The 17,395-nt window shown below is 34.8% G+C and overlaps 1 protein-coding gene across 3 annotated transcripts in view; it reads left to right on the forward strand.

The window, feature by feature from the left end:
- LOC149552904 (endoribonuclease Dicer homolog 3b-like) overlaps window positions 1-17,395 on the forward strand; it is a 195,149-nt gene that overhangs the window by 42,073 nt on the left and 135,681 nt on the right. For 2 of the 3 annotated variants that reach the window (XM_089788465.1, XM_089788467.1), the window contains exon 2: window positions 3,716-4,054. In XM_089788465.1, coding sequence (XP_089644591.1) covers window positions 3,886-4,054 — 169 coding nt within the window. In that variant the 5' untranslated portion in view covers window positions 3,716-3,885. The remainder of the gene's footprint in view (window positions 1-3,715; window positions 4,055-17,395) is intronic. The other variant, XM_089788466.1, reaches the window with a different exon arrangement.

Raw genomic sequence — 17,395 nt, forward strand, 5'->3', positions numbered from 1 at the left:
CTATATCGCCCGAAGTTACTGTTATCACCAGAATTTGCACCCTCAAAATAAGTGTTTAAACACTTATTAATTCTAGTGAAACATTGGAACAATCACGAGTTTGTTGGTAAACTATTCAGGTGACTGAACCTCTGGATTCTAGGCCGGTTCCTGTATGATGTTATGATATTTCACCTATAGTATGAACTTGTGAGGGAAAGGGAAAGAGAAAGTATGAAAAATGGAAAATAACTATCTGAACTAGGAAAGTGATACACCAAGACGAAATGATTTTATGTCTAAAAGCACAATGAAATAACATGTAGTTAAGAATACTATTTTGATGAAAATCTCTGCATAAAAGTGTTTCAGGAGAGGGCTTTAACGAAAAATATCAAAAAAGACATAGATCATAATCAATATAATTTCATTAAAATGCACGACTTATGACCTATGCATAGAGGTTTTACTAAGACATATAGGTGCGAAAATGAGACATACTTTTAGAGGTTCTTGATAGAACACAGAAAAATAACATCAAATCACCTGTATTGCACACAACAATGAGTCCCAAAATAGATTCTGTCAACTGTATTATGCCTTCAAAGGTCGAAAAACATCACTTCAGAGATACAACTCCAGGAAAAATGAGTATACAAAGGACAGTAAGATGTCACAATGATCTATTCTCTCTCCAGAACTCTATCCATCCATCCATGGTATTACAGTTTTAGAAAACTAAATACCAAAACTCCTGGTCGAAATCAGGAAAAAAGGCTACAATAAGGGAGTCAAAACCTATCAAAAAAGCTGACTCACAGCTTAACAACTGCACCAAGTCATAACAGAACCTATGAGTCACTTTTAACTGCCCTTAAAAGACTCAAAAAAAACAACACATGGCCCAAAAAAGCTAGGACAAAGTCAAGATTCGACCCACAGTCCTGGAAAGACTCAAAAAAACTTTAAATAGACTTTAAAAGAAGCTACTAAGTCTCTAAAAAAACAAGACTCTAGGACTTAGTCTAAAAGACACATGTCATAATGACTTGTTAATCATAAGATTAACTCAGATTCTCTTTCCCCTCTAAATCCGAAAATGGATTTATTTGAATCAAATTTGCTCAAATTAACAACAATCAATTGATTTATAATATTATCAATTTGATTTGTTATTATTACATTTTACTTTGCAAATTTAAATTACATATCTATTCATGGTAAAAGTTAAATAATATAATAATATATTACTTGGCTAAAGTAATACATTACTATACTATTTAATAAAACAAAAGACTTTATTTAATCACAAAACATTATAGTGATGCCGATATATCCCATCGGATTTCAAATCTCATGCAATATGGAATATATGTTGTGTCGGTTTATATGCCCTAAAATATCTTTCCAATTGCGTTTCATTTATACAAAAAGTCGGCTGGGGTTTGCAATTCTTTGAACTTCATTTGGCCGCCATGAATGGAGGTATTTCTGTGCTGGAACCGCGCCGGCTGAAGTCGTTTGTTAAAGAGGTAATCTTGCTTTGAAAGGCCATTGTGATATTACTGTTTTCTGTTGTTCGAATGAAAGGTCATCATGGCATAAGAGTTTCTGCGTAAGTGTAGCCGCTATTGTGATATCACTGATGCTTCTGCTTTTGAACCTGCTGTGCGATTTTTTCTGAAATTACATAACAGTCTATGGGCATTTTAATCCTCCTTTGCTGAATGTCGTTTTTTACAGAAAGTTACATATTACAAAAAACCCAAACTAGATCTTTGGGGACCAACATTGAATCATTGCTCGAGAATTAAAAAACTGGGCTTTCTCACTTTATTTTGCACTTTTCTGGAAACATGCTCTGTAAATTTCGCCTGTAGCTGCTTGTTATGTAATCATGTGTTTTCAGTTTTAACCTTTTTGACTTTCATTGCTGATTGTTTTCCATGATGGGTTTGTAACTCTAGTTTTAGCAATCTAGCTCAGGCTCAGAACTAGTTAAAAGGATCTTCAAGAAATTCTTACATGGTGTAGGTCTTCCACCACAACGCCCATATTGAGTTGTCAACAGTTCTGAATATTCAGAATAGATGCATAGATTTTACACATATTCTAGCCACCATTAAAAATATTTCACTAATTTCCCTTATTTCTAAGAATATCTAATCTGTTGCTTCTGCTGTGGGTTTTTGAGAGAAATGCCATAGAATGCCTGTACGTTAACTGAGATTTCTTTTCCCAAATAGAAATCATCTTATTTTCTCAGTTTGTTATTCCTTTTCTCAGTTTAGACAGCTTCAGTATATTCGGATTCTTCTGTTGTTTTCCTGTAATTGCTTATAACTGTTGTGTTGGATTTTCTGGAAGATATCACTGTCTGCAAAATAGTTTCTTGTATCTATTACCTAGATACGTCAGGACTTTCTCTGCAACTGCCGCTCTCTGCATTTCCTTGGAGAGTCACTTTTATTTACTTATTTAGCACATGCACAAACTTTGTTTTGATGGAACAGATGTAACCATAAACAAATAGAATATTTTATGATGTTCGAGCACGGGCTCGTGACAGTCATAAAACATATCTTAAAATTTGCAGCTATTTCTTATGAACTGAACATGTCTGTGTTTGATTATAATGAAAGGTTTCGTATCAAAATGATCGTCCCTTTTACATTATACTTTGCATTTTTTGTATGTATTCAGAATAAGAAAAATGTAACATGTGCAGGAATGTAGCTGTAGGTAACTAGTCATTGCTTAGATCAAAAAGATCTAACCCCACCTTTTTCACCTGCAGGGGAATGATGAACCAAGAGCTTTACTAGATCGAGAGCTGTACCACGGGCGACAATGCAACAACAGAACATCTAACCAGTCAAAGTCTGAAAGGCAATGACTGGTTATCTCTGACTTTCTCCCATATGTTTCATTTTTTTTGTTTTGAGTACATATGAAAGATAGCAATTGTTTTCACGACTTGTGTGAAATACTTTGCCTCCAACATTTCATTATTTTTGTAAAATATCAATTGTATATTCAAGAGACGAATAATACAAGGACATTTATATTCTTTCAAATATCAAAATGAAAATGTGATTTTATCAAAATAAAATTTTCATGTCAGAATTTTAACATGTGTTAAAATTAAGCAACAGTTACTTAGCAATAAAATTTTCTTGGTAATTGAAAGGTTAATGTTGGTGGCAGCTTTTCTAGAAGTATATGTAAAAATGTCATTTATATTGATTTTGGAAAAGCTGTGGGCTGTGTTCGATGATGATCTTTGAACATGAATATGCAGGTTGAAATTTTAGTTGCAACATGCAATTGTTGTGATTGAAGAGCGTATTGATGTCAAAAATTATAACTGTGTTATCTTTTTTCATTTTCCTCTAACCTTGCACAGTTATATTCAATCCCATAGGAGTGCTCATCAAGAAAATTCGAGTTCCTCTTAATTTTTGAGAGGTAACTTGTAATCATAAAATCAAGCAAGCTTAATTACTACGTACTTATCTATTTTTAAATTGCATGAAGTACATCATTACAATAAGCTTTGAACTTGGCATTTTAATATAAATCACTGTCTATAGGAATATACAATGCAAGTAACTATTTCTTCTTTAAGTATAAAGGAAGTCAGAGTTGAATTATAAGGCATTTGAAATTTGGTAAAATCTACGAATATTATAGCCAACATTAATGCTAAATATTTATCTTTTCTTGGAATTTTCAGTAGTGATGAGAAGCAGAAAAAACAACTATCTGCTATATTCAAGAGTGTGGCATTAATGCAGGATACAATATTGAGTAGAAATGACACTTCTCTAAAAGAGAAGAATACAATTGAAAAGGGTGTACCAGGAGATGTTGATGAATAATTTCTAGAAGTGACATTGAATAGAAATGTTATTCCTTCGACTGAAGACCAAAATGCAGCACGAAAATATTTTAAGACTGGAAGCATCTGGAGACAGCGAGGATGATGTTGGAGACACTGATGAAAATATTAAAAGAGTTATTGAAAAAGAGGATCAAGAAGAAAACGAGGTGGGAAAAATATCTACAAAACCAGGTATCCAAAGAATTCACTCTTTTGCATCTTTGGAGAAGCTTGCATTTTAAAAATAATTTTGCTAAATGATTTTTAGGTGATAGAATTTGAAGAATTTTCACCAGTACTAAAAATCATTAATATTCTCTTTACTAGTGGATAATAGGTTCATTTTTACTTGTGGATTATTTATTCAAATATTTCATAGCATTTTGTTTTCTTTATTCTGATTGTTCACTTTGTTACAGCAATTTGATTCTGAACATTGTCTATGTAATGGCCATTATTTTTTTGGCTTGATATAACTCAGGCTAGGAACCCACGAGCTGCAAAAGATTTAGCATCTAAGCACAGATTTTGGTACCTTATGGTTCACCAAATCCATTCAAAAAATTGAAGATTATACGTCACCATCTTTATCAACCCGAAAAACTATGATATGAGATCCGGGTTGCACCGACCGATAAATTGTCTTTCCACAATTGCTTGTTCAACTGTGATTCAGCTGTTCATTTGCTAAAATGGGTCATAAAATGTATACCGTTTCCTACACTAAATTCAGCCCCTTATCATAAAAAAATGAGCCTTGTCAAAATTCTCTATCCAAACTCAAAATACCTTCCGTAATTGCTTCTTCAATTGTGATTCAGCTGTTCATTTGCTAAAATAGGTCATAAAATGTATACCATTTCCTACACTGACTTCAGCCCCTTATCATAAAAAAATGAGCCCTGTCAAAATTCTCTATGCAAACTCAAACTACAAAGGCCCGGGTCACACTAACCACCAAAAGACACCTTCAAATAATAAAATTTCTTATTAGAAACATCCACCTCCTTGATCTTCTAGACAGTCCCAACCTATTATTATCTTTGGGAACTCTCAAGACCCAAAATTGAGAGAAGGTAAAAAATCCACAGTACCACTAGCAAATAGCAACATATACAATATTTCCACCAACCACAGCTTCCAAAACTACTATGATCTCACTTTATGAAAGCTACATTAAGGTTTACAATGATGTGCAGTGCATACATAGAAAACTGTTCACTAGATGAATAAGCAGCATCACCATCACAAACAAGGTCTAGAATCTTCTCACTGGCAGAATCATGAGCACTCTCTCACCTTTATCCATCTTTTCCCTCAACACAGTCAATCTAATCTCCCCTTTAGAAATTTTAATGCTAGAACCTGCTTTCATGACTCACATCACACAGTCGTGGAGAACTCTTTTCATGGATAACCCCTTCTCCACCTTGCTTAAAAGGCCGTGGCAAAACAGAAATTGAATGACACAGAGCCTCCACCACTCTTCTTCAAATATTCATTTTAGAAATCGCAGTGCACACCAATTGGTTATACCATCGCATAGATCATATAACATTGTTGGGTTGATATTTTGCAACCAACAGTTTATGCAAATTCAGTCACTAAATAGGTTGACCAGCCACAATGTGTGAGATATAGTCTCTCCTACCTTAAAGAGAAGGCCCCCCTTCTCACCTTTTCTTGGATCTGTTTTTCATTTTTCACCTACTAGCTCAAAATTGAAAAAGCCATGATTGCTAGACTGACTGCTAAATATAATGCTTTTGATCATGCATTTGGTTATGAAAACACTTGTCATTTCATGCATATAAGTTACATTTTATGACGAAAAGTACAAGCATCGCATAGAGCAAATATATATCACAATCTTTTCTGAAAATGTAACTTTATTTATTAAGTGTATCATGTTTCACATAGGCCATGAAACTAACCAATGCAAATATACCAAAATCTGATCTATAGATGTAAATGTAAATGCGGAAAGTAACAACAAGAAAGTAAAATGGGTCATGGGTGCCAGACATTGCCTGGAATGACTGGTTGTGTTCCTAGTTGTTCACGTGCTTGCTCTCACTGTCCCGCTTTCCATGCTCTTGCTCCAAATCCTGGAGGTGCAACAAAAAATGAATTAGATCAAAATGATCTAAGCAATGGCCAACAGTCTCACCATCCTACCCCCCTCCCCTACATATGCATTTACATCGAAAAATTCCAAGATCCTGATTTATTTTCTAACATGTTTGTTTCTTGTGTAGCATCCTTTCTTTGATAGATACATGGACATAACTGTAGGCTCCCACAAGGGTTATTGAGCCCTGCGTGCCTATTAGAGATAGGTCCTGAGAAGCTGATTAGAATAATACAACAGGAGTATAAAGGGACATATTCATTTATGAAACCTTTTGCTTTTGCAATAGAAAAAGCTACAAAAGTTATGTATTAGAATAAAAAGATTATTAAAGGGACGGGCTCTTTCAGCTTGAAACCTTTTGTTCTGCGATATGACATGAAAGCTTGCTACATGAATTAGACAAAGAACAAGAATGCTGATGCATAACATAGATTTGTAAACAAGAGCTTCCAGTACTATCCAGGAATAATGATCAGAATTTAAGAGGGTGTTGAAATCTTAAATATGATTGAATGTTACATCAAATGGTGGAAAAGAGGAACACAATATTGCATACATATTTTGAATCAGCAAGTGCTACATATCAAAAAGAGCATAGAAGTTTCATCTCGAAGGAAGTTGATGCAACAGTATGATAAGAGAGAAGTAAATATCTACAATGCTGAAACTATCTGCTGCATACTTGAGTGCTTTTGTGAATAAAACATAATCAGTTATTCAAGATTTTAGATTTTTTTTTTCAAGATCAACAAATATGACAGAGAAAGGTGTATTATTAAACAGATAAAATATGCCTTAAGCTCAAATGCAAGAAAATTATCTGATCTACAATCTACGTGCAAGCCCAATGATTAAAAAATGCAAAAGCATTGTGGTTATTCCTCAACATGGACATAACAATGCTGATAAAATGCATAATACTATTTACCCATGGGGGTTTCGAAAAACAATAAACATCAACATAGAAAAGGTGCAGAGGAACTGAAAGTCATGACTTCATTCAAAGCAAAACTCCAAGAATCAAGGTGCCCAAATACTTCATCTTTTATTTTCCTGGAAATTCGAACAACATTCAAGGATGAACGACTGCAAAAGAAAATTATGTGACATCTATAGGATGCAAATGAGAAATTGTGCTCATGGCAAAAATGTAACCTATCATATATGTTGAAGAAGAAGCGTTAAATTCCAAATTTTGGCCCAATTTTAAATGCTCCTTTATAATGTTCATTACAATTTCAAGTTCATTGAGGATGATGAAACACAAGGGGAATGGTATGTTACATCCCAATTTTCGACCCAATTTAAAATGTCCATATAGCCATTGAGGTTCACATGAAGTTAGTTGACAGTTAAATTTGTTATAATCCTGCGAAATGGTAAGATGGTTAGTCGTTATAATTTCATATAAAGATAACATGCTAGTTGATTATTTATCATGAATTCATGGAATTGAAAAGGCGGTTAGCTGTTATGATCATTTATGATTAATAACTTGTTATGATAATATGATTTAACTGCGGAGAATTTCCTTGTAGGGAGCACGTCAAAGGGATAGAAGCATTGTTAGAAAAGAATTGGGTATAAGAGCATCACCATCATTGGGCAAATGGGTATTAATCATGAATCACCATTGTTGAGGACCTAATGACTACATAACAAGATACACACATTAGACATGCATGGGCTATTGGATAAAAACATTAATGCTCTTAACTTTAATAAAGTACATACTTTTATGGCTTTTGGTTGACTTTTCCACCGCATCATTATAATACATATTTATGTACGTACATAGCTATAAATTAAAGGTGACATCATAATATTATTTTTATACAAGATTTTATCTATTTAATACCACTACATCAATTAGGGCATCAGTTATCATTAGATCATTTAGGGCATCACATACCACTATATCAATTAGGGCATCTATTATCATTGGATCATTTAGGGCATCACATACCACCGTGTCAATTACGGCATCAAGTATCATTGGATCATTTAGGGCATTAGATACCACTGTATCATTTAGGACATCAAATACCACTGTATCATTTGGGGCATCAGATACCTCTGTTTCATTCATTTTCTTCCTATTTCTAACTATGACAATAACATAAGATTAGAAGATATGCTTATAATCATTATTCTTATAAATGAAAGACTGCAATAACAATTGTATAGATATATTCCATATTCAGTTGGAAGGTTAATTGCTTTAAATGGTTACCAATTACATTGACAAGAAAGGTTGTTTTCATCAAAGGAAATAACCGAATTCAACAATATAAATTAATCCATCATATCTTCTACTTGTATAAATATCATTAAAGTAAAAATACCTGTTACCAATAGATGTTCAAATGCTCAACTTATCTTTATCTGATGCACGTCTTGACATCTCGTGGAGAGGGGAAACAATATTAGGGGCTTAACCTCCCAACTACGGACCTCAAACTTATCACCACACTTTCTCTAACTAGAAAGGCCCTTCTTACCAGGAATAGGCATGGAACACCTTGTTAGCCACTGAGCATTCTAGTATTTTATCACGCCACTCGACTTGACAACAGAGAATGAATTGGACATGCATTAGTTATTAAATGATTTCCCTTTTTAACATAATATACTTATTGTTATATCATTTCTGATTTTTATTTCCATGATATTGCAGATTTCTATCTCACTTCTTCACCTCTTCCTTGGCTATACAGCCAGGTGAATCCCAAGTGTTTGAATCTCAGATCAACCAGCTCTTTTTGTTGATCCTCAACTGATATAAGAATATTACATATTTTCAGCATCACATTTTTGTGACCTAAGAAATATAATCTTAAGACTTGCAAAAAAAATACCATTTGATTCTAACTTTCAACAATAGAATAAAGATATGATATCATGACATGAATATTTGGTCATGACTCATCATAGGAAGTTATGACCCAAGGAGGAACTATCCGATGATATCAAAACAAGGATGATGTATAGCATATCCTGGAACTATATCTTACTGCTATAATTACAAATGCAGTAGTATCTGATATAACACATTATAATCATTTGGATATAGGGAGGCAACCACATAACTAGGTAAATTCGGAAGATAATTGAGTCTTGGCTGAACGCTATCAACCCGCTCCCTCACGGAAAGAACTCCGAACACAATCTTAGTGTGATTACCAATCACATATTTCATCAAAAGTATAAATGAAATGGAAATATCGTGGCGAGAAAATATTCAGAGGGAAAAAACATAAGGAGAATAGCATAGAGATATATATCATGAGTAATGAGACTCAATAGTCTTATATCATCTTTGTTTCTCACGACTTCCATAATAGAAGGCTTTCCAAGATTGTCAGCCGTAACTCTTAAAGAAATGTTTTGCCTTCTTGGACATCGATAAAATATGCCAAGTGTGCATTTCGGTTTCAAGTAAAGAATTGAATATATAAGGAAAAGAATTTGAAGGTTATAAATGAAAGGAATGTTATAAACATATTTATTTACTTGCACGTAAATATATCTTGTTAAGATGACACATAGTAATGTTTATCCAAGGTCGTACCTTTTAAATATGTATATCTAAATACATGTTTCATCTTGGAAGATTTATTTTATCTTCTCGTACATGCATTTAAATGTACATATTAAATAGAGGAAATCTTGAATAAAAATAATATTATGATGTCACCTTTAATTTATATCTATGTGTATGTACATAAATATGTAGTATAATGATGTGGTGGAAAAGTCAACCAAAAGCCATAAAAGTATGTACTTTATTTAAGTTAAGATCATTAATGTTTTTATCCAATAGCTCATGCATGTTTGATTTGTGTATCTTGTTATGCAGTCACTAGGTCCTCAACCATGGTGATTCACGATTTATACTCATTTGCCCAATGATGGTGATGCTCCTGTGCCCAATTCTTTTCTAACAATGCTTCCAACCCTTTGACGTGCTCCCTACAAGGAAATTCTTCGCAGTTAAATCATATTACCATAACAAGTTATTAATTATAAATGATTATAAAGGCTAATCGCCTTTTCAATTCCATGAATTCATGATAAATAATCAACTAGCATGTTATCTTCATATGAACTTATAATGACTAACCATCTTACCATTTCGCAGGATTATAACAAATTTAATTGTCAATTGACTTCATGTGAACCTCAATAGCTGTATGAATATTTTAAATTGGGTCGAAAATTGAGATGTAACAAGAAGGCCCAAAACTGAAAAGGGTAAAGAGAGCTTTCTCATGAGAGAGAAAAGATTTGGGTTAATAACAATGGAAAAAAGTAAATTCTCAATTGTAGGTCTGGGCATTTCCTACAAACACCACAAGAAGAGATAACAAAGTCACCATCAGAATCTACAAGGAGCCATGAACAATTATCAAAAAGGCAAGGACCCTAGAAGGTATGAGAAGCTGTGATAACAAATCCTCATAAAGTCTGATTTCACCATCTTACAGTGACTTGTCTGTGCTATTCTAAACTGAGTAAGTAAAACTAAGATATTTATTTTCTTGTAACAAATCACACATGAAGTGCCACGGAAAAGAATGACACTTGCAAATAATGGAAAGAGTCGGTGGTGGAAGTGAAATTAAAAAAAAGCTTTACAAGAATCAACAAAAATCCAGTTCGGGTTATGAAGGGAAAAAGCCAACTAACTATAAAAAGTGCCATTACAAGTGCAGGATAGAAAGATTCCAAATTGAAATGAGATAAGCCCATTCACTCTAGTGAATGTAAATACCTAGAAGTAAATATGAAACAAGCAGCTGCAACCATTAAAGAGGAAACAACAAGCAATTTCTGCATCTATAGAAAATAAGCGTTTCTAGCAACATCAAAAATCCTCAATGGTGGCAACAAACAAGAAGAAGCATCTGTTAATATCTATCTCCTTTTTATAAGTATTTAACAAAATATTAAATGGATTAGCAGAGAAAGTAAAAAAGAAGAAGTTTTTGTTTGCTCACCCATCGTCAAGCATCAGCAATGGCTACTCGAGCACTATGAAAGATCCAGAAAAGCCACATGAAGAATGGAGCCAACAAGTTTTCCAGAAAAAAACCCTTGTAAATCGAGGCATTAGTATGTCCTGATTTGCCTAGAAAAAAGAAAAAGCAATGGTGAAAGAACATCGACTAGAACATCCCCAAAAATTATGTAGGATGTTGCATACATGGGCTGCAAAAAATTCTCAAACCCTCATTGTGGCAGCTAAACTCCAAAATCACCAAAAACAAGTTCTTGTGGCGTCAAACTCCAGAAAAGGCATAGTATGAATAATGGCATGCAGAAAATCCTAGGCGTTTCTTCTCCTATTTCTTCTAGAAGATGTGCTTGTGAAAATGATGCAAAAGAGATAGGGACTATGTCTCTTATTTGGCAGACTTCAAGCTTTGATCTATTTTCCTTAATGAATCCATGAATGATTTTTATGGGATTCTTTCCTTTATTTTCCAAGTATGCCATGAAGAGGGTCGGTTATTATCCAATTGTTATAATAAAGTTTTCATTTCCTTCATTGTAATTTAAATTATTTAATAGATATTATAAATATATTAATTAATTTAGAAATATCCATGCAATCTTTACTTTGAGCTTTATGATGGAGTCTATGTTAAAGGTGGTGGATTTTTCCATCATCGCTATGTGTTCTTGAAGTAACATAGACTTGAATTTTAGTTGATGACCCGAGTCATTTGAGGAGGGTATTTAGGAGAATTTTTGAAAACCTTCAGAGTTTTTCTTGGAGAGATAAGATTGGAATTAAGGAAGTAGTTTTCTATTTGAAGACTAAGAGCAAATTTTGGGTTGTGAAGGAGGATATCTAGGAACCACTTGAGTCAATGTAGGACTTGTTCGTCGAATTTGACTTTGTGAAGGTAGTTTAAGGGTCTTTATTGACAATTGGAGCTTTCTGGGGGTAGTTTACAGTGAGTCACATGTGTCTTTATGACTTAGAGGACCTAAATAAGTGGTTGGACTTCATTTTTGAAAGTTCTAAGCCCTATTCTACATGCTTTTTTCACGGATTTGACTCAGGTGATGGAAAAGGGTACTTAATGAGCTTTGAACTCATGTTTGTGCCAGTTCTGGTTATGCAGAGGAGACATTTTGTGGCATTTTTCTTGTCCTGGGTGTATTTTTGATATCTTTCTGTAACTCAATTTTTGGATTTCAAATATATATTGAAGTGAATCATTTTGTGGCAGAATCTTCCTAAAAATTTAGCCTTCTTTTCTTTTTCTGCATCTTTATGTGAATACGTGATTGATGGGGTAGGAAGTGAATTTTAGGATTCCTTGTTATGTTGACTCATCTCTTACCTAGCTACAGGGGTGTACTTTGTTTGCATGCTATAGTTCGTGTCTCCTACTTTGAGATAGTTATGTGAATGTTTCTTTTCCCTAACTCTCATGTTTAGGAACTTACAGTAAAACATTTATGCAAACTTGTATAGAAATTGAAGTTTTTGTATCCACAAGGAGGTCCTTACTAGCTATGACCAGTTGTGTGTTCAATATTTGCAAGTTTTGGTATATCACCTGTTAATTTAGGTTCAGTTTTTAAGTTTTCTTTCTGCATCTCTTTCCCTTTTCCCCTCAAGTCTAGTTTGTTTTCAGTATCAGAGCTTAGGTGATTATCATAAGGAGATGGTCCATAACCTGAAGATTCATTCAATGCAATAGGAAAATCCCACCACCTATGAGTGATTTAATGTTGACTCAAATTTCCAGTTCATTTCTGTGAATTTGGTAGGGTGCAAACTTCAAACATTAACAGGATCAACTCAAGGTAAGCAAGAAGTTAAGAGATATTATAAAGGGGTGTTTCCAATATTCTTCTTATTTCAAGCAAGAATCCACTTCCTCGTGGAGCAAGTAATGGGCAAGGTTCAATTTCTATAACTATAGTTCTATCTAATAGTTGGAAACAATAATACCAATACCAATCACCAACTCAAGGGCTGATTGAGAGCGTATTGGCTTAGATCTATATCTAGTTTTCATAATTTATAAGAAAAATCTCTACCGTTAGGGCTCACATACTTCCAAATTTAGAGGATTTCGAATCTGTAACTTAATTCTAACAATTTGCGTGACTATGAGACAATAACATAAACTACAGGTAAAGCTTCTAGTCTATGCCATCACAATTGCTCTCAGTCAAAACCTCAGCTCCAATTGCTTCTTGTACTCACTATGCTCTAGTAAACATACAATAATAACATGAATTAAAGATAATAGAAACAAATCACAATCATAGCTTCCAATTTGTTCTATGATTCTATCCCAATTGTTTCTAGTCAAAGCTTCGAATCCAACTGCTTCTTTTTATTCACTTTTCCTTCAAATTTGCACAACACAATCAAAGTCATGATTGCACAAGTTTGGCAGAGCTCTCTTCCATATATAAAAGATAATTTTTACAATGAGGGGGCACTCCTTTATATAGGAAAAGGAGTGAGAGAAAGGAGAAAAGGTGGGAGAAACTCAACCACCTTGACTTAGTTAAACTAGGAAAGAACATTTTTTGGATTACATGACTGAAGGTTTGTGTACTCGGATTACACATAATCTATCTTCTACAACTACAAAACTGAAAATGCTAAAAAACTAAAAGAAAATGTTGGAGAAAGTTGAATCAATCTCAAAGATTGTCTACATAAGCCTTTGATTTGTCAATACAATCATGGAGCATCGGAAGATCTAGAATTTTCATCTTCGAAATGGCATCAACATTGGCTGCATTGGCATGACATGTTTTTACAATCCAGTAGTTCTCTGCAATGGACAACCATAGGTGTTTCACTGCAAACTTGTATGTCTTGAACTTGTTCATTGTGTGTGCTCGAAAATCCTCTGATTCAAATTCAGCATTGACCTTGTCAGTGAATACCGAAGTCCTATCTTCTTCACTGAACAAATTGTCATCCTCTATGAGCACCTTACATCCCATCATCTTTAGATCACCGATGATCTCAATTTCCACAGCTTGCAGTTTTCAAGGGCTTCTTGTGTCTTCGTCAACAACTTTTCCATTACCTGCACTTTGTGACCCATGAGTCCCTAATATTCACAGAACATGTCCATAGATGCAATGATGTTATATGTGATTAAAACATCCAAATCAACTTCTGACATTTGGTCCTATGTGCTCGAATCTTCTTTCACAGTGTTTGTCTCTTGATTGAAGGAGGCAAGCATATCATAAAGCCTTTCTTCATACCTCAGATACTTTCAAGGAATTTGAGCACATCTTTTATTAATTGGACTCCCTCGGTGATGATTTCCTTGAACAAGGCATTAGTCGCTTCACCCCTCTGATTCACTTGAGCTAAGAGTGATGTGGTAACTACAAGTTGTGAAGATTGGTGACAAATGACCTCATGAAGGCGACCATTGTCCAACTTCAACTGAGTCATTTTCTTCTAGAGTTTGTCATTCCTTTTTGACTAGATAGAGACTACATCTTGTGCATCCTGTTGACATCCCAACCGTGATTGTTTTCCAAGTTCAGTTTTGGTGAACTTGTAATCAGAGCGATTAAGCTCTTCGACTATTTTATCCACCATGGGTTCTACAATCTCAGCATATTTAGTTTTCTCGGAATCAACAAGGATTCTTGAGATAACTTTTTCTTATTGCATGTGAAGCTTAGACTTGTTCTTCATTGAAGGAAAATCGTCTAGAGGCTGCTCATTCTTTCTCCTCTTCATGGTAATGTTTCCTAATCTTGTGGGAAAATTGGAACTTTCATCTGCTAAAATTGGTATGGTGGCTATGGAAGACATTGATCTTGATTGTATCATTGCCGTCATAGTGCATGCCTCTGTTTGCATAGTTGAAACCATGGGTGTTCTCTAGGATGACTCTTTCATGAACATTTTGATCCTTGCAATTGAGGTATCAAGTTGGGAAACTTGTCCCTCTAGTATGGCTGGAAAGGAAGAGAAAGCTTCAAAGACATTATCCAAGCTTTCGCATTGCTTTGAGGTGAGATTGAGAGGAGCTGCAAAAGAGATGGGCAAAGCCAATGTATTCAACTAGGAAATAGGAATGACGTGAATACTGTAGAAAAGTAGTCCACATCAATATCTACGGTAGCCAAGAATGGTTTATCTTGGATAGATGGCTCTTGACTGCGTGGCTATTGCGGAGGAGAAAGAATTGTTAGATCTCCCTCTTCTTCTGCTTCATCCAGTTCTTGCGCCTAGAGAGGCGCTGGAGAAGAAATTGAAGGTGGAATGACAACCTTTCCACCTTTGAGCTTCAATTTGAAACTCTTGGTTGGCTCTGAGGTGAATGATCCATCTTTCTTCACCTCAACTGGAGATTTTCTTCCGATCGGTTGAGAATGGCTACAGTCTTTCCTAGCTCCCAACTTGACTCTCTTTAGATTCCTGCATTTAAGCCATGAATTGGTATTAAACAAGATAGATTGGAATCTATCAAAGATAGAAATTACTTCTTTCTGCTGCTATTGGATGGGAATGGGACAGAGTTTCTCTTGTTGGCTATGTGGAATTATTTGTCTAGAATCATTCAGTCATACTCAGACCCTTCTTGAATAAGGACCAAGTCAAGATCAATGATTTGTCGCACAGTGAGCTTGCAATAGTCCATTCTAATGACGTTTACCTCGTTGCGTAGATCTATTCGTACATCCTCCATGCGATGAACATAGGTGAACACCCTCTTCATTTTGGAATGCATACCTCTATAATCAAAGTCCGATCTAGCCTTGAACTTCTTTGGTGTAGTTCCAGAAGGGAACTAGGGTCCAATCTCCCATGGTAGAGAGCGTTGGGAATGTGCCCATAATCATGACGATGTCAATCAAATATGAGTTCATGTTAATGAGAGCGAGCTCTTCACCTGAACCAATTGTTCGCATAATGTCGTGCTAATAATTTCACCCTAGTGGATGGGTTCTCTGTGTTCGAGAACTTGATATATGAATTTATACATCTAGGTCTCAAGTGATTGGTTCTTTGAGACCACAAATCTTGCTTAGAGGAGTGATCAAATCGTTGACTTCTTGGGAGAAGTCAGATCTGTGTATTGTCTTTGGTCATTTGGAGAAATTTGACCTTTTATTGATCAACCACTTGTCGTTAGCATGCCTCCGATAATCTATTTTGTTCTGATTCCACAACTTCAAGGATCTTTCTTTGGTTAGATCTACACACTCCGGAGTTTAAGGGCACTTGAAGATTTTCACAATCACATTCGGATGTAGGCTGAAAACTACCTTCCCATCTGCTTCTTTAACCATTTTTGACTTGACATCAAAGTGATTTGCACATTCCCACATGAACTTGGGTTCGAGGGCTGCCATAGGAAAGGTAGATACGAAATGGATGTGACTTCTTTTGACTCGTTGCATATCATGATTGGAGGATGTTTCTACCCTCTATAAGAAATTAGCCATGTCAACATGACCAATCTCTGTGTTTGAGATCTCATCAAAAGAAGATGAAACTTGTGATGGACATGTGAGCTAGTTCCTTATCGTACTGATACTTCATTTTTCCTTTGGCTTTTGGAAGTGTGGACATATCTTGTGTTGCAACATGGAAATTCCAAAGGGTGAATACATCATCTGATGGGATTAGATCCATGGCAACTTTGGGATTTGAGTTGCAATGCTGGATCTATGAAGGATTGGTGTTCAAAGTATGGATTAGAAACTTATTGAACACATTAGAAGGCTGGAAATGAATGGGACAGCTTGTATTTGGGCAAAGATGACCACAATCGGGTTTTGGAAGGTGGATTACATGTAAGCAAAGTAAGGCTTTTGTTTTGGGTGGCTAAGAGAGCATGTTTGAAGCATATGGATGTGTGCATGTTTGAAGTATATGGATGTGTGTAGGATGAGAGTTATTATGTGTAAAAATGTTAGTTTTTACCAAAATTGGGTTCTGGAGATGCATTACATGTGAAAAATTCATCATCTTTACTTGGTGTAAACATGTAATCGAGTTTTGGAGATGCAATTACATTTTTGGGAATATGGAGTTTGGGTGTAATTGGACATGGATGAAATATGGAAGATGAAAGCATGGAAAGGTACTTGCATTATTGAGGGAATATCTCTAATTTTTCTTGAAAAATAAACCAAAAATGAGCAACAAAGAATATACAAAACATCTGATCTAATTTTAAGAAGTGGGTTGAAACACAATATCTAGTGAGAATCAAATACTCGCAATATCAATGTTCAATTTTTAGAAAAACTTGCAAAAACTCGAAAAGAGTTGTATGAAAACCAAAATCCATCATATTATTCAAAAATGTAAGAATATATACAATGATGAAACATCAAAAGTCACCATAGCCATGAATTCGAAATGTATATGTGGC

Source organism: Cupressus sempervirens, chromosome 6 (genome assembly GCF_028749045.1).
Source record: "Cupressus sempervirens isolate cs-2001-9-10 chromosome 6, ASM2874904v1, whole genome shotgun sequence".
In the NCBI taxonomy this organism is placed as follows: Eukaryota; Viridiplantae; Streptophyta; class Pinopsida; order Cupressales; family Cupressaceae; genus Cupressus; species Cupressus sempervirens.